The 25,163-nt window shown below is 45.2% G+C and overlaps 1 protein-coding gene across 1 annotated transcript in view; it reads right to left on the bottom strand.

Annotated features, from left to right (window-relative positions):
• Positions 1-13,961, bottom strand: part of LOC120980947 (receptor-type tyrosine-protein phosphatase beta-like) — a 237,948-nt gene extending 223,987 nt beyond the window's left edge. The window contains exon 1 of the mRNA XM_040410341.1: positions 13,785-13,961. Coding sequence (XP_040266275.1) covers positions 13,785-13,850 — 66 coding nt within the window. The 5' untranslated portion in view covers positions 13,851-13,961. The remainder of the gene's footprint in view (positions 1-13,784) is intronic.
• Between the last annotated feature and the right edge of the window lie 11,202 nt (positions 13,962-25,163).

Below are 25,163 nucleotides of genomic sequence, written 5' to 3'. Positions count from 1 at the left end.
ATTAATATGCAGGGCCTACTGGCCCCATCCTCACCATGCCCCTGTTTCAGATAGTGGGAAGGGCGGTGTAGAAACAACACTTGTGGCAAAATTTTGCATTTAAGTTTTTCTTTTTACATTTTGTTGTACACCAGAAAAGTGGCTTAGGGGGAATGATAAATTGCCTCCATAGAATTTATTCATAAAATTCTACCTGCAGCCACCTCTAGGGGGAGCTTTTGGTATCCTATTATGCACTGAACTCAGTAATAACACAGAGTGCAGTGTACAGGGATGGGGTCCGGTGTCCTCAGGATGGGTCATCAACTGTTTTTCAGCATTCAAAAGACTAGCCGAAGAAGAAAGCTCTGTCCGCTGTGTAGTGGCTGTGCCGGCTGACTGCAACTCAGCCCCATTCACGTGAGAATATGAAGAATATAAATTGCAAACTAAATTAACCTAAAGAAATAGAACATTTGCATAAACATATTTATTGGGTCTTGGGTGTTCAACAAAAGGTTCCCTGTTGTCAAATTACAAAACTGATATAAGATTCCATGGAAAGAAGACGTCTTTTCAGAAACACAGTATCTCTGACCCTGCAGCAGGTTTCCCCTGTTCTCAGTATTACAACTCTGAGATGGTGACTGTAGGGCAAATCCTGGGCACATGACTTAGTACTTGAATTCCGGAGTATTTCCAGCTACCGTTTTTTCAGAGGAGGAACATAAGAAAAAAAATATTTTTCATGAGATCTCAGATCAGACCACCAATCAAACCCCCAATTTTAATCAGACCTGACTCAGTTCAGACCCCAATGTTAATAAGACCCCCAATGTTATTAAGACCCCCAATCAGACCTCAGTCCCCCAATGTGAATTAGACCTCAGAAAATAAATAAATAAATAAATCAGCTCTCCTCTCCTGCTCCGGCCACCGCTGCTCCTGAGATCCAGAACATTTCCTATTCTTGTCCGCAAATGCGGACAAGAATAGGCATTTCTGTGGGGGTGCCGTCGGGTGTATTGCGGATCCGCAATGCACTACGGACGTCTGAATGGAGCCTTATAGTGCGATAAATACGACAGATGAAGAAACAGCCTCACATGCATTGCTACATAAGCAATACAGGAGTCACAAATACTGTAGGAATACGGTAGAAAGCTGTAATTTAGAAGACACAACCCATGTACAGATGTGGCACTGTTTATGCAAGAAAGCAGACCCTTTTTTTTTCTAATCCTGCACAACCCCTTTAATGCACCTGCCATGTCCAGTGCAGCAGCCCTGATATCTGGATACAGCACTGTATTGGTGGTTCCTTTTCAATCCATGTAAAAAAGAAAGAACATTTACATGTTACCTTAGGAGATACTTTAAAGGGGTCTTTTGGCTTTATGTTAATAAAGGTTAAATTATAGCACATTTTGAAGCATTTTCACATCATCTACTTGCTGTCAGTGAATGAAAACATGTCTTGATCATGTCCAACAAGCCCAGGTACGGGTCTTGTTTCATTGTATGGCTAAGACCTCACGATGCAGCTGCCAAACTGCAGTAAAATGTTTGCAGCATGGGTGGACTGGGATCGGCAGCACCTTGTGGTCTACCAGAGTTCTCTCTTGTGACGAGTCTTGAACCCATGCGAGATGAACATGATTAGCAGAGATTCCCATCATATGGATGTAAGCAATTAATGTTTAACATCACTGAAAGCAAGCAGAGATATTAGAAATGGTGTTGAAACAAAGTTGAATTTCATGGATCAAGTAACTGTGAATGGAGGATATGGATTCCCTTTGATGTGCCAGCTGGACCCAAGAGATACTAGCAACTCCCTGTACTGTGAGGACAATGGACCCCTATATTTTCCATCCGGGCGTTCTCAGATGTCAATGGTCAGAGTCTTATCTCGCCCAAGTCTTCCGTTTGATGTTACTTTACTGGACCCTCATCTTCTGCACTTATGCCTCCAGTATACAAATTTCACATCTTCATTTGCAGCTCAATGTCTCTCCCAAGACCCCCAGAAATGCACAGGAAAAAACAAGTCTGTACAGTTGTTGGAGGCAGTCTCTCATACAGCAGATAGAGCTTCCTGCAGGCGCTTCTGAGATACATGTACTGAAATGGTAGTCACCTGCAAATAAGACAAGTGGTTGCTAGGAAACCTGTAGACTAAGGGAAGGAGGAGAGAAGAGAAATAAATGTAAATTATGAAAGGGGTAAAAAGAAGTCAGGGGACCCCATACCTATTTGGTGCTTTCCGTGGTCTTTGGGTTAAATCCCCACATTCTTATTTGCTGATGTTGTAGGAGCTCGTTACAATGTATCGGAGCCCATGAATGAAGTCTGCAACTGCCTGAGCTAAACATTTCAGATTTTCAGCCTCTGAATGTATGCAATGAATGTTCCCACTCACTGACAGCAAGCTGACATCTTGAAAACTAAGTATATTAGAAAGCATTATAACTGCCTATTAATTACACTTTAGTTAATATAAAACCCAGAAGTCCTATTAAACGGCATCTGTCAGCAGATTTTTACCTACGAAACTGGCTGACCTGAAGATATTGCTGAGAAAACTGATATTTTAATACACGTAAATGAGTCTCTAGGAGCAATGAGGGCGTTGCTATTACACCGCTCTAGGGTTGCACCGGGTATCGAAGTATCGATACCCAATTGATACTTTTAGGCCTCTTTCACACGATTGTGTGTCCCCCGTGGCCGTATTGCGGCCCACATACAGTGGGTCCACAATACACGGGGCACTGGCCGCGTGCATTCCGCATCACGGATGCAGAATAGGTCCACAAATCCGAAGATGCGGTGCAGAACGGAACCACGGAATGGAAGCACTATGGAGTGCTTCTGTGGGGTTCTGTTCCGTTCTTCCGTTCCGCCAAAAGATAGATCTTGTTCTCTCTTTTTGCAGAACGGAGGGATCGCGGAACCTATTCAAGTGAATGGGGTCTCGATCCGCATGCGGCTGCCCCGCGGTCGGTGCCCATGCATTGCGGACTGCAATTTGCGGTTCGCAGAACGGCCACGGGGGACACACGTTCGTGTGAAAGAGGCCTTAGCCTTCTTACTATTTAATGATACTAGGCTGCGCTGCTGCGCAGCCTAATATCAGTTAGAGAACATGGCACGCGCCGCTCTCAGCGCGTCCCATGTTCTCTTCACTAGAACAGTGGAGAAAGACGCTGCCACCTATGGGGAGATAGCAGGGAGGAGGAGGGGCTGTGGCCACTGCTCGAACAATTAATGTAATTAACATATTAATACATGTATAGGAGGCAGCGGGTTCCGACAGCGGTATCACATACCCGGCCTCAATAACAGGGCATGCAATCCGCCGTCCCGCGGCAATTAACCTCCCGGTTTGGCGGATCGCCTGCCCTGTTATTGTGGCCTGGTGAATTACATTCATTGGTGGCACAGTGCGCCCCCCCAGTATTGTAAATCTTTAACCATTGGTGATGCAGCGCACCCTAGAGTGCAGAGTGTGATAAATTCCCCTCTAAATAGATTAAATGGCTGATAACGGGGAACAATAGTGTATATTATATATAAACTAAAGAGGAGTTTATCAGGTTATACAATCCATAAAAATTGAGAAGTAGCTGTGATCGATCGGCTTCATATGGGAAGTCGCATGAGTACATGGCCTTTATCCAGAGTAAGGCCTCATGCACACGACCGTTGTTGTGGTCCGCATCCGAGCATTAGTTTTTGCGGCTTGGACGCCGACCCATTCACTTCAATGGGGCCGCAAAAGATGCGGTCAGCACTCCGTGTGCTTTCCGCATCAGTTGCTCCGTTCCGTGGTCCGCAACAAAAATATAACCTGTCCTATTCTTGTCCGTTTTGCTGACAAGAATAGACAGTTATATTAATGGCTGTCTGTGCCGTTCCGCAAATTGTGGAACGCACACGGACGCCGTCCGTGTTTTGCGGACTGCAAAACACTCAATGGTCGTGTGCATGTAGCCTAAGCTGCAAGGAATTCCCCAGGTAAAGTGAGTGTACATACTGCTGATCCCCTGAGATTGTGATAAAGGTCAGATGAGGAAGTAGTCAGTTACAAAAATGCACACACTACATCACCCAACATTCCAGCAGAGGAGGAATGATGGACAACTACCATAAATGTAATATATAAGACTAGGTGCAAGGTGAAAACAGTTAGGTCCCTTTCACACGAGCGAGTTTTCCGCGCGGGTGCAATGCGTGACGTGAACGCATAGCACCCGCACTGAATCCTGACCCATTCATTTCAGTGGGTCTGTGTACATGAGCGTTGTTTTTCCCGCATCAGTTCTGCGTTGCGTGAAAATCGCAGCATGTTCTATATTCTGCGTTTTTCATGCAGCCCTGTCCCCATAGAAGTGAATGGAGCTGCGTGAAAAACACATTGCATCCGCAAGCAAGTGCGGGTGCGATGCGTTTTTCACTGATGGTTGCTAAGAGATGTTGTTTGTAAACATTCAGTTTTTTATCACGCACGTGAAAAACGCATCAAAACGCATTGCACCCGCGTGGAAAAAATTGAACAACTAAACGCAACCGCAGACAAAACTGACTGAACTTGCTTGCAAAATAGTGCGAGTTTCACTGAACGCATCCGGCCCCAATCCGCAACGCCCGTGTGAAACCAGCCTTAGGGTCCATTCACACGTCCGTTGTTTCTTTCCTGATCTGTTCCGTTTTTTGCGGAACAGATCTGGACCAGATCTGGACCCATTCATTTTCAATGGGTCCTGAAAAAAAATCGGACAGCTCAATGTCTGATTTTTTTTCAGGACCCATTGAAAATGAATGGGTCCAGATCTGTTCCGCAAAAAACGGAACAGATCAGGAAAGAAACAACGGACGTGTGAATGGACCCTTAGGCTGAGTTCACACGGGCGTTGCGGGAAAAGGTGCGGGTGCATTGTGGGAACATGGTAGATTTTTCCACGCGAGTGCAAAACATTGTAATGCGTTTTGCACTCGCGTGGGAAAAAATCGCGCATGTTTGGTACCCAAACCCGAACTTCTTCACAGAAGTTCGGGCTTGGGATCGGTGTTCTGTAGATTGTATTATTTTCCCTTATAACATGGTTATAAGGGAAAATAATAGCATTCTGAATATAGAATGCATAGTACAATATGGCTGGAGGGGTTAAAAAATAAATAAAAATAATTAAACTCACCTTAATCCACTTGATCGCGGAGCCCGTCTTCTCTTCTGTCTCCTTCTTTGCTGATTGAAAAAAAAGGACCTGTGGTGACGTCACTCCGGTCATCACATGGTCCATCACATGATCCATCACCATGGTAAAAGATCATGTGATGACCGGAGTGACGTCACCACAGGTCCTGTTCCTACAATCAGCAAAGAAGGAGACAGAATGAGATGCCGTCTCCGCGATCAAGTGGACTATGGTGAGTTTCATTATTTTTTATTAACCCCTCCAGCGCTATTTTAGTATGCATTCTGTATTCAGAATGCTATTATTTTCCCTTATAACCATGTTATAAGGGAAAATAATAATGATCAGGTCTCCATCCCGATCGTCTCCTAGCAACCGTGCGTGAAAATCGCACCGCATCAGCACTTGCTTGCGGATGCTTGCGATTTTCACGCAACCCCATTCACTTCTATGGGGCTTGCGTTGCGTGGAAAACGCACACTATAAAGAGCATGCTGCAATTTTCACGCAAAGCATAAGTGATGCGTGAAAATCACAGCTCATGTGCACAGCCCCATAGAAATTAATGGGTCCAGATTCAGTGCGGGTGCAATGCGTTCACCAGCCTTAGGCCTCTTTCACATGAGCGTGACGGATTACGTCCGGATGTGTTCAGGATGCGTTCAGGGAAACTCGCACCATTTTGCAAGCAAGTTCAGTCAGTTTTGTCTGCGATTGTGTTCAGTTTTTGTCACGTGGGTGCAATTCTTTTTGATGCGTTTTTCACGCGCGTGATAAAAAAACTGAAGGTTTACAAACAACATCTCTTAGCAAGCATCAGTGAAAAATGCATTGCTTCTGCACTTTCTTGCGGATGCAATGCTGCGTTTTTCACTGAAGCCCCATTCACTTCTATGGGGCCAGGGCTGCGTGAAAAAAGCAGAATATAGAGCATGCTGCGTTTTTCACGCAACGCAGAACTAATGCGTGAAAAAACCGCTCATGTACACAGACCCATTGAAATGAATGGGTCAGGATTCAGTGCGGGTGCTATTCGTTCATGTCACGCATTTCACACAAGCGAGTTTTCTGCGCGGGTGCAAGGGGCCTTACGGTCATTGCTGGGTTCTCACCACTTGGAGTTGCAGACCGACATACGAAACTTCTCTTCTTCTGAGCCCCTATGACAACACTTATTGATTTCACATAGGGCGTTGTGTGTTCAGATCATGAATGACTGCCCATAGCTGTCCCTATTCAGTTCCTGTGTGGACATCGATGTGGGTTTTTCTTTATCCACTACCTCAGTGCAAAGTTAGTTAGAAGACAGGAAGTCTCATGGGATCTGGTCTGGAGTCAGCATAAATGGGGGTCAATATGAAGAGATGTGGTCCAGGGTCTGAAGTTCATTGTGTAGTGGATGGAGTTGGTTACCTTGACTTTAAAGGGAACCTGTCACCAGGATTTTGTGTATAGAGCTGAGGACATGGGTTGCTAGATGGCCGCTAGCACATCCGCAATACCCTGTCCCCATAGCTCTGTGTGCTTTTATTGTGGAGAAAAAACTATTTGATACATATGCAAATTAACCTGAGATGAGTCCTGTCCCTGACTCATCTCATGTACAGGACTCATCTCAGGTTAATTTGCATATGTATCAAATAGTTTTTTCTCCACAATAAAAGCACACAGAGCTATGGGGACAGGGTATTGCGGATGTGCTAGCGGCCATCTAGCAACCCATGTCCTCAGCTCTATACCCAAAATCCCGGTGACAGATTCCCTTTAATGAGACCAGCACTGCAGTAACCAACTCCGTCCACTACACCATGGATTAGTGCTCAGGGGAGGCAGGACAGCGGCAGACTGGCGCTAGGGAAGGGGAGGGGCAGGATAGCTGCGGCCTGGCGCTTGTGGGGGGAGGTCAGGACAGCGGTGGACTGGCACTTGGGGAGGCAGGACAGTAGCGGCCTAGGACTCAGGGGAAGGGGGCAGGACAGCTGCACCCTGGCACTTGGAGGCACAATAGTGGCACCCTGGAGCTCGGGGTGGGGGGGGGGGTGGGGGGGGGGGTGGGGGGGGGGGCAGAACCTCTGACTGTATATTACATTAAGTATTAGTTTGTATATAGATCATGCACAGTTAGTTTAAAGAATGCTGCTATTCCTGTCTGACCTTCCCTTAAACCATTGTAGTGTTAACCCTTTGATGAGCAAAGCCTCAGATGTGGTCCCGTGTGAGGATTTCCGAGGTTCTAAGTTGTGACTCCTTTATGAGCTCTGGATGGGAACCTTCACAGCTGGTGACACTGCAGTAATGGAACTGTCACGTCCCACGCTCCCTATGACAAAACTTCTTTGTCTGATATTGTTGATATTTGTAAATTATTAGCTAAGCAAGAAAACCTCGTCAATGAGATTATAAGACCACAGTAGTTCACGTTATCGGCTGAACTGTAGATGCCACAAGGATGAGGAGATTCCATATTGAGCCTGTGAGTTGTGACTTGTTTGGCCGCCAGTAAGCAGTTTACAGCTCTACAGGTATGTGACGTGCCTGTCTACGGAATTATTCCAAAACACATACATATAGAAGGCACCAAGCGCACATCTGGCACCTGCTGTCACCTGTGGATCACTGCATATTGGTGTCCTGTACAGGAGCAGTCAGCAAACGTCAGTGATGCCCCTGATATTACTATACTGGGCACATTTACAGCTATGAGGGTAGGTGCCACTCGTATATTTTATTATCTGTGCAGTCTTGGGAAACTGCTTTCTTCTCAAAGGAACACATACTATTCTTGCACAACACGCTATGCCATTAGTTACCAACCTGTGGCTCTCCAGCTTATGTCATGGCAGCCACAGATTGGAGACCACGTCCCTGGCGCCAAAGCTACTACCTTCTTGTGACCATTGGGTGTCAGACCAGTTGGACTCCCACCAATCAAACACTAATGGCATAGATTTTCTACCCGAGAATGGGATTCCCTTTAATTGACTATGAAACTGCGCTTGACTTCGCGCTGTACTTGCCTGAGGCGTCTGCTACGGCTTGCTCTAGTTAGGCTCTATATGAAACTGGCTTTCGAAGGGGTTGTCCGAACGAAAACTATTCTACAGTTTTCAAACCAGCACCTGGATCTGAATACGTTTGAAATTGCATGTGATTAAATATTTAGCACAGCCACTGAGTTATTCAATAAAATGTATTTGTTTAGCGCCACCTGCTGTTCATTCTTTTTCTTATTTCTGTGTCCTGTTCACTGAGACAGCGTACGCCACATTCACAGTTACGTTTGAATTCCAGAGGCCTGATCCAGCTGAGGATCAGGCTACTGGAACTCACCGTATCTGGCACTGCCGGATACCGCCGCATACCACCGGATCCCCATTGGCTATAATACGATTCAGCTGCTTTTCCGGCATAAATGCTGGGTTTTGGGCGGACAAATACCAGTACTACTATTCCAGCCAGAGGCTTTTCTCTCCAGGAGCACAGACTGCCTTAGATTTACCTAATTTATGAAAGTGCACATGTCGTGATAAATTAGCTGAATCTTACAGCAGCGTAGGGGGGACTCTAAGACCAGCGTAAAAAGCCGGTCTTAGTAAATGACCCCCAGTACATTTCTAGATACCTGTCACTCAATATATAAAAGTGGTGACTTATACATTAAATATAAGTACAAAAGAATCATGTATAGAAACATTTTATCTAGGAACACACATAGAGGGTTCGTACATGTAGTGATGTAGTGTGTAGCTAACATTTGCGCCTGGCGCAAAATCTGCAAATGTAAGTAAATTTGCCAGGGCTGGAGTCCAGGCCCCGGCACAGCCCCTGACACGCCCAACTGGCATACAACACAATTTTGGCGCACGGCCAGACAAAAATGGGGACTTTAGACGTAAATGTGCCCAATAACCTCTAGTAGACCCAAAAATGGCAGACTTTAGTGTTTTAAGATGTTAGAAAAAGTCACCCAGGAACTGAGAGAGTTTTGTTAGGGCACATTCACACAACCATAACCGTTTTTCAAATCGCTGATATTGGCCGTGTGCATCCCGCATGACCCACTTTATGTAACAAGTGCCCATTTTTGTTGACAAAACGGACAAGAATAGGACATGTTCTATTTATTTATTTTTTTGCGGGACTTCAGAACGGACATACGGATGTGGACTACACGCCGTGTACTGTCTACATCTTTTACGGTCCCATTGAAATTAATGGGTGCCCATTCGATCCACCAAAAATATGTATTGGATCCAGACAAAAAAAAAAACAGCCATGTGAATGCAGCCTTAGGTCTCCTGCACATGGCCGTGGGGCCGCCATGCCTGTGTTGGGGACTGCAAACCGCGGGTCTGCAAAACACTGGCACCGACTGTGTGCACTCCGCATTGCAGTATGGACCCATTGACTTCAATGGGTCCACAATCAGCAAGATGTGATGACAGATAGGACATGTCCTATCTTTTGTGGTGCAGAGGCACAGACACAGGAGCCCACAGAGGGGAAAGGGCTTCCATGTGCTTCTGTGGGCTTCTGTGTCTCTGCACCATAAAAGATAGGACATGTCTTTTCAGCGCATCTTGCGGATCGCAATGCAGAGTGCACATGGCCGATGCCCGTGTTTTGCAGACCGACTGTTTGCAGTACTCAACACGGGCACGGCAGACCCACGGTCATGTGCAGGAGACCTTACAATGTAGAATCTACATCAGGAAGTCTCTGGTAATAGAACATTACCAAAGCACATTGCATCTCCCAGACCAACCAGCCTTACTCCCATTATCTGGAGGACTTCTCTCCCAGCTTTCTGTGGGTGGGCAGCAGATCATCAAGCACCTGCAACCTCAGGAGTGCACTGCAATCAGGTCTTGTTAACCCCTTCCACACCTGCATAGAAAATAGTCCCTCACACACCACACCAGTAATGCCTTAAGCCTCATTTACATGTCAGTGATTTTGAGCCAAAACCAGGTGCGGCGCTCTAAACACAGAACAGGTTCCGATCTTTCTCTTATGCCTTAGGTCCGTGGAGGTGCCATTCCTGGTTTTGGCCCACAATCACTGATGGAAATCACTGAGCAAAACAGTAACTGAGTGAAGGAAGCATAATAAATAGCTTTATGGTATGTAATGCAAGATCCTTCTCCGCTGTCTAGAGAGAGATAAAGCTATACTGTATACTGCTATAACTTTGGAAGTAGGGATGAATGAATGAAAGTCCCTAAGCCGCATCACCAAGGGATCACTACGCCAGCACGGAGGGGAGAAAGGGAGCAGGTATTGAGCACGTCAGTCCACCACTGAATGAAGAAAGACCAGAATTTCGGCCATGTGAGAAATAGCAGGGAGCACCATCAGAGAGGAAAATGTAATGTACGTAAAAACATTACAGTATAATATACAATGTGTTATTGCATGTATATTACAGTAATACTTCATTTGAAATGCCCTATTAATTACATAGTATTAATAATACTAATATCATTGATATTAGAAATTCAGCTCTGCTACATCTGGATAACTAGGAACCCAGCCTTGTTACATGTGACAAATAGTGTTGAGCAAACTTCTGTTTTCAAGTTCGGCATACAAGGTCCGGGTTCGGGATATCTAAGAACTCCGTTTTGGATTCTGCAACCACGGACCATAACTTATGGTCTGTGGTAGTGGAATCCATAACGGAATTCTTAGATAACTCGAACCTTGTACGCCGAACATGAAAGCAGAAGTTCGCTCATTCCTAGTGACAAACTAGAAAAATGAAGTTTACCAAACAAATCAGTAGAGAAGCAAACCCGGCTCTGCTGCAACAGAACCTGTGAACTCTGATTTGCTCCATGTGAGCTCTACTCCATAATCTTCGAAACATCCACCAAGCTACCTTACATCTGGAAAACTCGTCGGCTCTGCTATATGTACCAAAATCATACCACATCTAACAAACTAGAAATGCACAAACACATCCGTTTTCACCCACTCAGCCCCTCAGATATGGCATTTCATGCTCCGATGATCTCGCTTGCCCTGTGCTGTATAGCGCAGCGCAAGGGCTTGTTTGTCTATATTTTCACACTGGTAGGCAGAGGCTGTGGACGTCGGGCCCCCCACGAGGCTATTGTCCTAACTGATATGATCTTATGAGTGCGGGACAATAGCCCCGCGGGCGGCCTGACGTCCACAGCATTATTGTAATCGATGATGCGGTGTGCTCCCGAGCGCACGATCAATGCAGCTCCTGGACATATGGCCCAATCACGGAAGGCATACGGTCGTGTGCAAGGGGCCGAACACAGTTTTGCAATCGTAAGCAAACTCAGCACTGCTACATCTGTACATAGCATTACTTATAATCATTAGGCATGAGCGAATCGACTTCGGAGGAAACATCCGAAGTCGATTCGCATAAAACTTTGTTTCAATACTGTATGGAGCGAGCGCTCCGTACAGTATTAGAATGTATTGGCTCCGATGAGCCGAAATTATTACTTTGCGAAGTCTTGTGAGACTTCGCATAATAACTTAAGAAATTGATTTATACTGTAAAAAAACATTTCCCGCACTCGGGTTCGGTCTCAAGTGGTAATACTGTACTGTATGGAGCGCTCGCTCTGTACAGTGTTGAAACAAAGTTTTATGCAAATCGACTTCGGATGTTTCCTCCAAAGTCGATTCGCTCATCCCTAATAATCACCAGTGTCCTATTATAATATGAGGAGAAGTCCTCAGTGTCAGACACTTCTATGGTCGGGAATATGAATCCTGGGAAGCATCCTGGTCAGGATATCCTGTGAGATATGGACCCAGCAGTAAATGGCTCGTCTTACAAATACCATATTGAGGCCGGGGTTAATAACTTGTGGGGGGCACAGCGAGCTCCCCCATACAATGCGTCACATTATAACCGTGCATTATACACACAGCCCAAATCCTGCCAACAGCAATCGCCGCTCATAGAAAGGAGATCCCCCAGATCCTTACAGGATCCCGAGTAATCCGTGTGTCATCTGTGTTTCACGGACATTGAACAGCTGAAAATGACTTTTCATAGCATTTCCTATAAATGGTTCATGAACAGATGGCCTCCGTGTTGCATCCATGTTTTTCAAGGACCCAATGTGGCTGTGTACTTGAGCGTTTTTTTTTTTTTCACGCATCAGTTCTGCGTTGCGGGAAAAAAGCAGCATGTTCTATATTCAGCGTTTTTCATGCAGCCCTGGCCCAATAGAAGTGAATGGGGCTTCAGTGAAAAACGCATTGCATCCGGAAGCAAGTGCGTTTTTCACTGATAGTTGCTAAGAGTTGTTGTTTGTAAACCTTCCGTTTTTTATCACGCTCGTGAAAAACGCATCAAAACACATTTCACCTGCGCAGACAAAACTGAACTAAATGCAATCGCAGACAAAACTGACTGAACTTGCTTGCAAAATGGTGCGAGTTTCCCTGAACACACCCTGAACGCATACGGACCTAATCCGTCACGCTTGTGTGAAAGAGGGCTAAGGCTGGGTTCACGCGAGCGTGACGGATAAGGTCTGGATGCGTTCAGGGTGCGTTCAGTGAAACTCGCACCATTTTGCAAGCAAATTCAGTCAGTTTTGTCTGCGATTGCGTTCAGTTCAGTTTTTTCCGCGCGGGTGCAATGCGTTTTGATGCATTTTTCACGAGCGTGATAAAAAACGGAAGGTTGACAAACAACATCTCTTAGCAACCATCAGTGAAAAACGCATCGCACTTGCTTGCGGATGCAATGCGTTTTTCACGCAGCCCCATTCACTTCTATGGGGCCAGGGCTGCGTGAAAAATGCAGAATATAGAACATGCTGCGATTTTCACGCAACGCAGAACTGATGCGTGAAAATCACCGCTCATGTACACAGCCCCATTGAAATGAATGGGTCAGGATTCAGTGCAGGTGCTATGCGTTCACATCATGCATTGCACCCGCGCGGAAAACTCGCTCATGTGAAAGGGGCCTAAGGGCCAGCAGCTGGTTTTGCAGTCTGCAAATTGCGGATCCGCCAAACACAGATACCGGCCGCGTGCATTCCGTATTTTGCCGACCGGAGCAGATGCCCCCTGTAATGAAGACAATACTGGGATATGTTCTATTTTTTTGCGGAACGGCCATGTGGACACAGAATGCACACGGAGTCATTTTTTTTTGTGGCCCCTTTGATGTGAATGGTTCCGCATACGGACTTCAGCATAAAACGGACTCAGACAATAATAAAAATGTTCATGTGCATGAGCCCTAATCCAATATTAATTTATCAGTACAGAACAGCAGAACACGTGACTGTACAGAAAGGGTTTATATACTTTTTTTGAACATCCAATAATCCAGAATATTTGATAATCTGACAGGTTTTTATGACACACAAATATACTACAAATGTACAAACACATTAATACAACCCATGGGAGGAAACGACCTAGAAGCTGAGGAGTGTATATACATAGCCCTATATACTGCACAATCTTAAATATAGACATATGTAGCGTAGTAAACACAGTTATCACAGTACATACGTATGTAGCCCAAAAGAACAAAGTGACAACTTCAGCACTGCTACATCTATGTGATGCTGTCACCGGTGGTCTCACCTTAGGTAAGAGCAGTGCTGTGAGGATGAGCAGGAGCTGCAGCACAGGAGGCGTCCCAGCCCCCATCTCCAGGACTTGGTCACCCAATCAGGCTGTAGTGTCCCCCCAGTACATGGCAGAGAGTCCGTGGATCCTGTCACCCGGCGTCTGCAGCCTCAGACCTTGCTCTAACTCTCATGCTCCACAGTAATAAGATCTGGAACAACTCTTTTGGGTGGAGCAAACTCCAGTGTCAAAATGCAGGGCCCATTAACACCTTCTGTCCTGGCTGGGATACCTCTGAGGGCTAAGGGCTGCAGTGTGAAGGGTGAACAAAGGGTGACGTCCCTGCCTGCATTGTGTGGGGTGGCCCTGTAATCACTGGCTGGGGAAGATGAGGGGTCTTCTGTCCTACATTCCTTTCCCACCAGGATTTTGAGGAAGTCCTTCTCCCCCTCCCCATTCACATTCCTGTAAAAAACTGAGAAACTTACATTGTCATGCGTGCAGCCAGGGAGTTAAAGACACAAGGAAGACCCCTGGTAGCCCCCCCTAGCGGTTACTTTGCTCACTGATGGATCAGTCTACCATCAGATCTCCCATCAGCAGCACATTGATTCCAAGGCTCCATAGTGACTTAAAGGGGTGTTCCGCATGATAAGGGATAACTATCAGATCAGTCTCTAACAAAAAAAATTAAAAATATATAAGATATAATAAAATTAAAAAGTATCAAATAAAGTTCACCACTGTGTTTTCTTCTTTTTTGCCGTCGCAGACTACCGTGTGAAGCGGGCTTATTCACATTCAACAGACAGTTCAAAGAAGGTATTGCACTGCCTCACTTGGCTGTAATTCCGCAGTCTTTTAAAAAAATGCATGGAAAAAATCCTAAAGGGTTGTGGTTTATGGGGATAGAAAGGGTCAAACAGAATAGGAATATATGGTTGAATAGGAATATATGGTTAGGTTATATGTCCTTGTTTGCTGGTAGTAATTGTGAGGGTTAATGTTCCTTACCAAGGGTTTGAGTATATATCATCCAAGATAAGAATTTTGATGTATTGGATAAATGAAGTTATTTTAGTAGGTGGAGAATAATTTGGATGTGTGAATTAGTATGAAGATATAAGTATAAGAAAATGACATTAGCTGGTATGTGATTTATTGGATATTAACCACTTCCCATCTGGGCCCTTTGCCCCCTTCCTGACCAGGCCAAATTTTGCAAAACTGACATATCTCACTTTATGTGGTAATAACTTTGGAACGCCTTTATTTATCCAAGTCATTCAGAAATTGTTTTCTCGTGACACATTGTACTTCATGATAGTCATAAATTTGAGTCAAAATATTTCACCTTTATTTATGAAAAAATCCCAAATTTACCCAAAAATTTGAAAAATTCGCAATTTTCTAAATTTCAATTTCTCTGCTTTTAAAACAGAAAGTGATACCTCATAAAATATTTATTATTTAACATTCCCCATATGTCTACTTTATGTTGGCATCATTTTGGAAATGTCATTTTATTTTTTTAGGACGTTAGAAGGCTTAGAAGTTTAGAAGCAATTCTTCAAATTTTTAAGAAAATTGCCAAAACCCACTTTATAAGGACCAGTTCAGGTCTGAAGTCACTTTGTGGGGCTTACATAGTGGATACCCCCATAAATGACCCCATTGTAGAAACTACACCCCTCAAGGTATTCAAAACTGATTTTACAAACTTTGTTAACCCTTTAGGCGTTCCACAAGAATTAAAGGAAAATGGAGATCAAATTTAAAAATTTCACTTTTTTGGCAGATTTTCCATTTTAATCAATTTTTTTCTTTAACACATCGATGGTTAACAGCCAAACAAAACTCAATATTTATTACCCAGATTCTGCGGTTTACAGAAACACCCCACATGTGGTCGTAAACTGCTGTATGGGCACACGGCAGGGCGCAGAAGAAAAGGAACTCCACATGGTTTTTAGATGCCATGTCCCATTTGAAGCCCCCTGATGCACCCTTACAGTAGAAACTCCCAAGAAGTGACCCCATTTTGGAAACTAGGGGATAAGGTGCCAGTTTTATTAGTACTATTTTTGGGTACATATGATTTTTTGATCATTCATTATAACACTTTATGGGGCAAGGTGACCAAAAAATTGGTTGTTTTAGCACAGTTTCTATTTATTTATTTTTACAGCGTTCACCTGAGGGGTTCAGTCAAGTGACATTTTTATAGAGCAGATTGTTACGGACGTGGCGATACCTAATATGTATACTTTTTCTCATTTATTAAAGTTTTACACAATAATAGCATTTTTGAAACCAAAAAATTATGTTTTAATGTGTCCATGTTCTGAGAGCTATAGTTTTTTTTTATTTTTTGAGAGATTTTCTTATGTAGGGGCTCATTTTTTGCGGGATGAGGTGACGGTTTTATTGGTACCATTTTGTGGGACATACGCGTTTTTGATCACTTGGTGTTGCACCTTTTGTGATGCAAGGTGACAAAAATTGCTTGTTTTGACACTTTTTTTTTTTTTTTTTTTTTTACGGTGTTCACCCGAGGGGTTAGGTCATGTGATATTTTTATAGAGCTGGTTTTTACGGACGCGGCAATACCTAATATGTATACTTTTTTTTATTTGTTTCACTTTAACACAATAATAGCATTTTTGAAACCAAAAAAATGATGTTTTAGTGTCTCCATGTTCTAAGAGCTATAGTTTTTTTATTTTTTGAGAGATTTTCTTATGTAGGGGCTCATTTTTTGAGGGATGAGGTGACGGTTTTATTGGTACCATTTTGTGGGACATACTCGTTTTTGATCACTTGGTGTTGCACCTTTTGTGATGCAAAGTGACAAAAATTGCTTGTTTTGACAGTTTTTTTTATTATTTTTTTACGGTGTTCACCCGAGGGGTTAGGTCATGTGATACTTTTATAGAGCTGGTTTTTACGGACGCGGCGATACCTAATATGTCTATTTTATTTTATTTTTTCTATTTTTAATTTTTTTTTTTTATTCCTTACTTGGGAACTTTTTTTTTTTTACATGTGAAACTTTATTTTATTTTATTTTTTCAACCCTTTATTTTTTTTATTTTTTTTTACACTTTTCGTCCCCCATAAGGTCATACAAGACCTCTGGGGGACATTTACTTCACTTTTTCTTTTTTTTTTCACTGTTGATTTCTCCTGTAACTGGGGCTGACATAGTAGCCCCAGTTACAGGACAAATGCACCCCTAGAGAGGCTGTACAGCAGCAATCCTGCGCTGTACAGCCTCACAGCAGGGCTGATCGAGGTCTCTGAGAGACCTCACACAGCCCCTGCACTCTCCGGTCACGGCGGTCACATGACCGCCGGGCCGGAACAGGAAGCGCTGTGCGCTTCCTTCTCTGCAGACACAGCGCTCGGTGAGCGCTGTGTCTGCAGCGATCGTGAAGGCAGGGACACCTGGGCACTGTCCCTGCCTTGTCTTAGGGTTGCCCTGCTGTCACTGACAGCGGGCAACCCGATCAGCAGCTGCACGATTAGCGTGCAGCTGCTATTTCTGACAGGACGTTTTAAAACGTGCTGTCAGAAATAGACGTCCACCCATAGGACGTTTATATCCTATGGGCGGACGTGAGGCGGTTAAAGAGGACCTTTCACCGATCCTGACATTGTGAACTAAGTATCATGACATATACAGCGGCGCCCAGGGATCTCACTGCACTTACTATTATCCCTGGGCGCCGCTCCGTTCTCCCGTTATGTCCTCCGGTATGTTCAGGGACTTGGTTATAGTAGGCGGAGTCTGCCCTTGTTTTGCGGGCGTCTCCTTCTCCTAGGCTGTAGCGCTGGCCAATCGCAGCACTTGGCTCATAGTCTGGGAGAAAAAAACCTCCCAGGCTGTGAGCTCTGCGCTGCGATTGGCCAGCGCTACAGCCTAGGAGAAGGAGACGCCCGCAAAACAAGGGCAGACTCCGCCTACTATAACCAAGTCCCCGAACATACCGGAGGACATAACGGGTGCTGCCACTCCTTTAATTTTCTATGGAAGCTCCGGAGATAGCCAAGTACTGTACTCTGTCTGGCCATAGAAATAAATGGAGCAGCAGCGTGCATTTCCCACCCACCGCTCTGTCCATTTGGGGGGGGGGGGGGCTCCACAGCATACTGGGCCCCCATTCTCGTGATTGGTGGGGGTCTTATGTGATAGTTATAACTTGTTATTACTGGAATACCCCTTTAAGGGCTGATTTACACCACCGTGATTGGCCCGGGAAATGAGGCCTGTGTGTCTGCCGCTTATCCTTGACCGACCAGGGCTCCCCTGACCTGAATTGACTGCATCATAGAGATTTATAGTGCAGTCAATACCTATCTGATTGTGGGTCTAATGTACTGTACTCACATGTTGGTATGAGTACACTACATTAGTACTGACTGCACTATAAATCTCTATGATGCAGTCAGTTCGGCTCAGGAGAGCCGCGCTTGGACCATGTCTCCTGTGCCGATTGCGGTCGTGTAAATATGCCCTTAGGGTCGCTTCTGTATTGAAAAAAGTTGCAAGGAACTTGAAACTTACGGCTCATGCACACGAACTGGACACGTGTGCTGGCCGAGCACATGCTGCGTACAGTAAATTGCTGCCCGCAATGCACGGGCACCGACTGTGGAGCAGCCACATGCGTATCGCGGACCCATTCACTTGACTGGGGTCCGCGATCTGCATCCTACGGTCCACACCACAAAAAGGTAGTGCATGCACTACTTTTTTGCGGTGCGGAGGCACGTACAGTAAACCGGGGTGCTTCCGATACGTGCCTCTGTTTCGCATCTCCCGGATTGCGGACCCATTGAAGTGAATGGGTCCGTGATGCGGGATGCACACGGCCGGTGCCCGTGTATTGTGGGCCGCAATACGGCCACGGCCGGGTAATGCCCGTGTGCATGACCCCCTAGGGGAAAACTTGCTTTCATTGAAGAGACCCAGAGTGTGCATAGTGACACTGTTCTATGTGAAAATGTATGAAAGTCTGCTCAGGTCAGCCAAACTAGAGACGAGCAAACTTGTTAGTTAGTAACCTTGCAGGGAATTAGACCAGTAAGGCCTCTTTTACACGAGCGTGGCGGATTAGGTCCGGATGCGTTCAGGGTGTGTTTAGTGAAACCCGCACCATTTTGCAAGCAAGTTCAGTCAGTTTTGTCTGTAATCGTGTTTAGTTTTTTCCGCGCGAGTGCAATTCGTTTTGATGTGTTTTTCACGGGCATGATAAACTGAAGGTTCACAAACAACATCTCTTAGCAAGCATCAGTAACAAACGCATTGCATCTGCACCTGCTTGCGGATGCAATGCGTTTTCTATGGGGCCAGGGCTGCGTGAAAAACGCAGAATATAGAACATGCTGCGTTTTTCACGCAAAGCAGAAATGATGCGTGAAAAAAAACCCGCTCTTGTACACAGACCCATTGAAATGAATGGGTCAGGATTCAGTGCGGGTGCTATGCGTTCACTTCACGCATTGCACCCACGCGGAAAACTCGCTCGTGTGAAAGGGGCCTAAGAGTCCTTTTAGGCCCCTTTCACACGAGAGAGTTTTCTGTGCGGGTGCAATGCGTGACGTGAACGAATAGCACCCGCACTGAATCCTGACCCATTCATTTCTATGGGGCTGTTCACATGCGCGTTGTTTGTTTTTTCACGCATCACTTGTGCGTTGCATGAAAATCGCAGCATGTTCTATATTCTGCGTTTTTCACGCAACACTGGCCTCATAAAAGTGAAAGGGGCTGCGTGAAAAACGCATCGCATCTTCAAGAAAGTGCTGATGCGATGCGTTTTTAACTGATGGTTGCTAAGAGATGTTGTTTGTAAACATTCAGTTTGTTTATCGCGCGCGTGAAAAACGCATCAATGCGCATTTCACCCGCGCGATAAAAACGTAGCCACTGAAAGCAATTGCAAACAAAACTGACTGCAATTGCTTGTGAGATGGTGCGAGTTGATGAAGCTTGAGGCATCCATAGATTCTATCACTTCAATGTGTACTGCGCGCACACTCATGCAAGTGAACAGCACTGCCCATCGTTTACTGTTTGCTTGGCCACCTCGAGTTCTGCAGGCTGTTACCATCCATGACCCAAAGACATCCAATCCAACATGAGAGAAAGGTGGGTCAGTACTTAATCTGTCAGCTGGTAAATCTGACATTAGCTGTTGCTGATGTTTACCTCTTAATTTACAGCACTGAGCACAGCTGTGCAGCATAGCTGTAATTTGTCTTTTTGCTCCTATAATCCAAAGGCCGGCTGCTCTTATGGCACCTTCAGTGAAGTGTCTACCTTGGTGCTTAACCCTTTCATGGTAGTGCCGTATGAGCAAAGTGGTGATATGGTGGCGAGCAGGTATTATGAGAGGATTCTGTTCTTGTTCTCCCAATTCAGCCTTGTTTAAACGTCCACCAACTCTTAACATGTCATCATTGTCAATAAATGGGTTCAGGTTAGCAATTGGACTGTTTTTTGGAATGTCCCTCTTGTCACGGATACATTTAATTTCAGAGCCAAAGACATCCTGTTGTACACTGCGTATTATGATCATTTCACCTTTAGCAATGTCCTTTGCAGAAAGAGGCTTTTGACACACGTGCCAATCTTGACATTGAACATCCGTGGGCTGTGTGTGAAAGCAATGCACGATATGGACTAACCTTGCGATGGTGCGTACAAGCCTTATCCACGTGGAAAAAACGTTCAAAGCGTTGACAGCCCAAGACGAGTCTTTGTTCAGTTCTGGTGGCGAGGGTTGTAACTTCAAGACGAATCTCTGGATCCTTGTCAGGTTCTAGAAGACCGAAGACGTCAGCCGTCGTCTCTTCTGTGTGATCCAGCAAGAATTCAGGACCTGTTAACGAGGGAGAATTGGCAAATACACTTGCAGACATTAGCCTAGTTGCATGATCTGCAGGATTAATTTCAGATGGGACATAATGCCATTGTTCAGATTTAGATGATTTCCTGATTCTTTCTACACGGTTGCTGACGTAGACATAGAAACGTTTAGTCTGGTTGTATATGTAGCCCAGAACAACCTTACTGTCTGTGTAAAATTTGGTGTCATCTATCTGAATGTCTAGCTCGCGTAATATGAAATCTGCGATTTCTACAGCTAGCACAGTCCCACAAAGTTCAAGCCTAGGAATAGTGTGCTCAGGCTTAGGTGCTAACTTTCCCAAACAGAAACCCTATGTGGGTTTGATTAGAAGAGTCTCTCACCTTGAGGTAGCCGCAATGGCCTCAGTAATGCGTCTGAGAAGATGTGAAGCTCTTTTCTCCGGCTCGTAGCAAGGGAAGCTGAGGTGTAGCAGGGTGGTATATGGATTCCATCTAAGGGGTGTAGAGATTGCTTCCAGGACTCCCACTTTGAAAGCTTGTCAGATGGCAGTGGAGCATCCCAATCTTTAATAGACTCTGAGAGCTGTCTAAGTAAGGCTTTACCTTGTATGGGGATGGGAGCCACAAATCCCATTGGATCGTATAGGATGTTTACCACGCTTGGTAAATGGCTTGTCTGTAGAGCTGACTTGAAAGCTGAAAGTGTCCTTTAATAAGTCCCACCGTAGGCCCAGACTTCTCTGTATAGGTGGCATGTCCATTCCCAGATTTAAGTCCTTAAAGGGAGTCTGTCACCTAATCTGAGCCTTTTAGACTGCCCAGATCAGGTTATAGACTCCTTTGCCCACATTACAATGGTACCTTTATTTGTGCTGTCCCTCGCCGAGATCTTCCAAAAAAGACTTTTAAAACGTATGCTAATGAGGTTCAGCAAGTGCCCAGGGGCAGCGTTACTGCAGCAAGTGCTCAGGCCCCTCGGCAATGTGCCCAGAAAACCACACCTATTTCACCCCTCTGGCCCGCCCTCCTTTCCTAGTATTACCTCCTCCTCTCCCTCACAAATCTTGCGCCTGCTAGAGGAAAGACGCTGCTGCGCCGACCCGCCCCTTCTTTGGCTTCACTGCAGTCCTCTGCAGTGGCTGGTTACTTCCGCCCGCTGAATTGCGAGCTACAGACCGGCACATGCGCAGTCCAACTCCCTGTTCCACTGCCCATAATGGGCACAGCAGTGCGCAGGTGCAGGACAAGTGTGGAGCGGCGCAGGAGCGAGATTTGTGAGGGAGAGAGGAGGATAATAATAGGAAAGGAGGACGGGCCAGAGGGGTGAAATAGGTGTGGTTTTCTGGGCACATCGCCGAGGGGCCTGGGCCCTTGCTGCAGTAACGCCGCCCCTGGGCACTTGCCGAACCTCATTAGCATAAGTTTTAAAAGTCTTTTTTGGACTATTTCGGCGAGGGACAGCACAAATAAAGGTATCATTGTAATGTGGGCAAAGGAGTCTATAACCTGATCTGAGCGGTGTAAAAGGCTCAGATTAGGTGACAGATTCCCTTTAAACCCTGTGGCATGATCGCCAGGTTGAAAGGCTTTCATGACAGCAACACTAATTGAGGCAATTTTGTGTAGTCTGAGGTTAGCCTCAGAAAGCATACCTTGTGTCCTTTGGAGCAGGTCTATGGCTTCTTCGTCTGTAGGTAAAGTCTTTAAGTCCATCGTCAACATAAGTCACTCTCAACGAAGTGTCGAGCATCCGCACCATACTCCTTTTATCCATCAATGGCAGTCCTTCGTAAACCGTATGTTGCAACAGCGGGTGAGGGAACATGTACTTTCATGCGGTATTCAATAATCTCATTGTCCATGTTGTTGTCACGGTGCCACAGAAACCTTAGGAAGTTCCTATGATCTTCACGTACAATGAAGCAATGAAAAATCTGTTCAATATCAGCAGTTATGGCAACTGGTTCTCTTCTAAATCTCATAAGCACGCCTACAAGGTTGTTGGTTAGATTCGGGTCAGTGAGAAGAACATCGTTTAGGGATACACCTTGATGCTTGGCACTGGAGTCAAATACTATCCTGATTTGTTTTGGCTTACGTGGATGATACACTCCGAAGAAAGGCAGATACCAGCACTCATAGTGTCTTTGAAGTGGTGGCGCTGGTTCGGCTTGATCATTGTCAAAGATCCTTTTCATAAAGGCGATGAAATGGTCCTTCATTTAAGGCCTGTTTCTTGGTGTTCGTTGAAGTGAGTTGAATCTGGATAAAGCCTGTTCACGATTGGTTAGGAGTTTGGCCCTTGTAGCACGAAGAGGTAATGGTGCAACCCAGCTGTTCCTTATCGATTATTTTGATGAATTCTCGGTCTTCAACTGACAAGGCTATTTTGTTGTTCTCAATTGTAGTACAAAACACTGTGGTACCTAGTGTTGTAGAAATATTTATAGTTGTAATCTGCTCGCATCAAACTTTGTGTAAAGAAATAAATAAATCTCTCTTCCCTCAACCACAGTCAGAGACAGAACCAGGTGTTACCATCTTGATTGAATTCTGAGCAACTCCTCCTCCTCCCTGCCCAGTCTGTTCCTTTTATTTACTCACAAAAGGTGTAAAAGGGGCTGGCCCAAGACAAGGATACAGGAAGTGATGACAAACAGGAAGTGATGACATGTCAAAGGACAGGGAGGGGCAATCAATGTGGCTGGACAGACAATGCACACACCCCATCCCTGTATAAGGAAGGATGAGTCATGTCCATTGCCTGACCAGCCAGGTGGCCGCCCACCCCCCATCACTGTCAGCATGGACCTCCTTCAATACTGCTCAAAAGTGACCAGTATCTAATGAAGATCATTCTACTGGTTATTATAGGTTTGAGATTATCTGCAAGACATTGCTACGGCTATTGTCAGTATACGGTACGGGTATACCGACAAGGCAGATATGCATGTCTTAAAAGCAGATATGTATCCAGAAAGGGATAGCAAAGCCGCAGCAGAGGTATAATATGTATCTCTCGTTATGCAGACTTCACTTCTCTAATGTGTATAGACCTTTGAAGGGATGAAGCCCAGTGCATTGCACTTAGTGCTCACAAACCGGCCAACGCCCCCCTACACACTGAGAACACGTCTCCAAGCCCATGAGAAGATTTTCATACTGACGGTTTTACCACTGGTCCCGATTCAACCCAAGTACCCTCTGCTAGAGCGTTCTTTGGCTAAATACGACACAGGGAGACAGATGACAATCTATAAAAACACACACACATCCTAAGATAAAATGTCCACATAATAAAATTTCCACAACACTAGGTTGTCATCACAAAGGACAGGAGTAACTTCAGGTACTTGGATGATGTCAAGAAGCTTCTTCTTTACTTCATAATGGTGAGGGCACGGTTTGAAGTGGGATGCACGTCCGTTTCCCAACACATACGTAAGTCTTGAAGAAGTGGATCTCAGATGGTGTACACATCCTGTTCAAGCATACATCTCCCACTATTACCCAGCCTAGGTCAAGTGTTTGTGCATAAGGGGTGTTGTCAGGCCCATCGCAATGATCGCGTACTTTATGTACTCTGAGAATGTCCCTTCCTAACAGGACTAAGATTTCAGCATTCTTGTCCATTGCAGGAATCTCATCTACAAGGTGCCTTAAATGAGGATGTTGATACGCAGCTTCTGGAGTGGGAATCTCTTCCCTTTCGTCTGGTATCTGGTCGCACTCGACTAATGTTGGTAGGGGTATGCCCTCTCCCTCGTTGATATGAGAGACCCTGAACCCGTCAACCCTTCTGCCTAAGGTCTCTACACGACCAGAACAGGTTCTGAGAGTATATGGTGTTGCGTGACCCTCTATGCCAAAGATCTCAAAGAATTTAGGCTTCACCAGGGATCTGTTGCTCTGTTCATCTATTATAGCATACATCCTAGCAGCTTTCTCAGGATGATCCCTTGGGTATATCTTGACTAGGCATATCATGGCACAGCATTTGTGGTCCTTGCCTTCTCCACAGACTTCTGTACATGAAGAAGAGACATTATCTTTGGTTGGAGCATGACCTTGTTGCTCCCCGCCATGATTTGAGATGGGAGTGGAGGTAGGAAGCTGTTGTGGGTAGTCTGGAAGTGGAGTAGGATGCATGGCTGTAACATGTCTGTCGCTATCGCATTCTGTGCACTTGATGACAACTTTACAGTCTTTAGCAAAATGACTATAAGAAGCACAGCACTTGTAGCATATGCCAAGTTTCCGGAGAATGTCCCTGCGCTCTTGTAAAGTCTTTGCCCTAAGCCCACAACATTTCTTAAGATGGTGAGGCTTCTTGTGAATAGGACACTGACGATTAGGGTCTTTATATCTGTCATCCACAACGCCCTGATCAGTAGGTGAGGTTGTGGAGGGTGAGATGTCTGTCCTTTTAACAGATATTGCTCTATTTAATCTCTACGTTTAGCTGCTATGTTATAAGACCTTGATAATGGTGAGGATGAAGCAGGCAGGTTGGGTTT

This window comes from Bufo bufo, chromosome 10 (assembly GCF_905171765.1).
Source record: "Bufo bufo chromosome 10, aBufBuf1.1, whole genome shotgun sequence".
Taxonomy (NCBI): Eukaryota; Metazoa; Chordata; class Amphibia; order Anura; family Bufonidae; genus Bufo; species Bufo bufo.
This window is presented reverse-complemented; position numbering and strand designations above follow the sequence as displayed.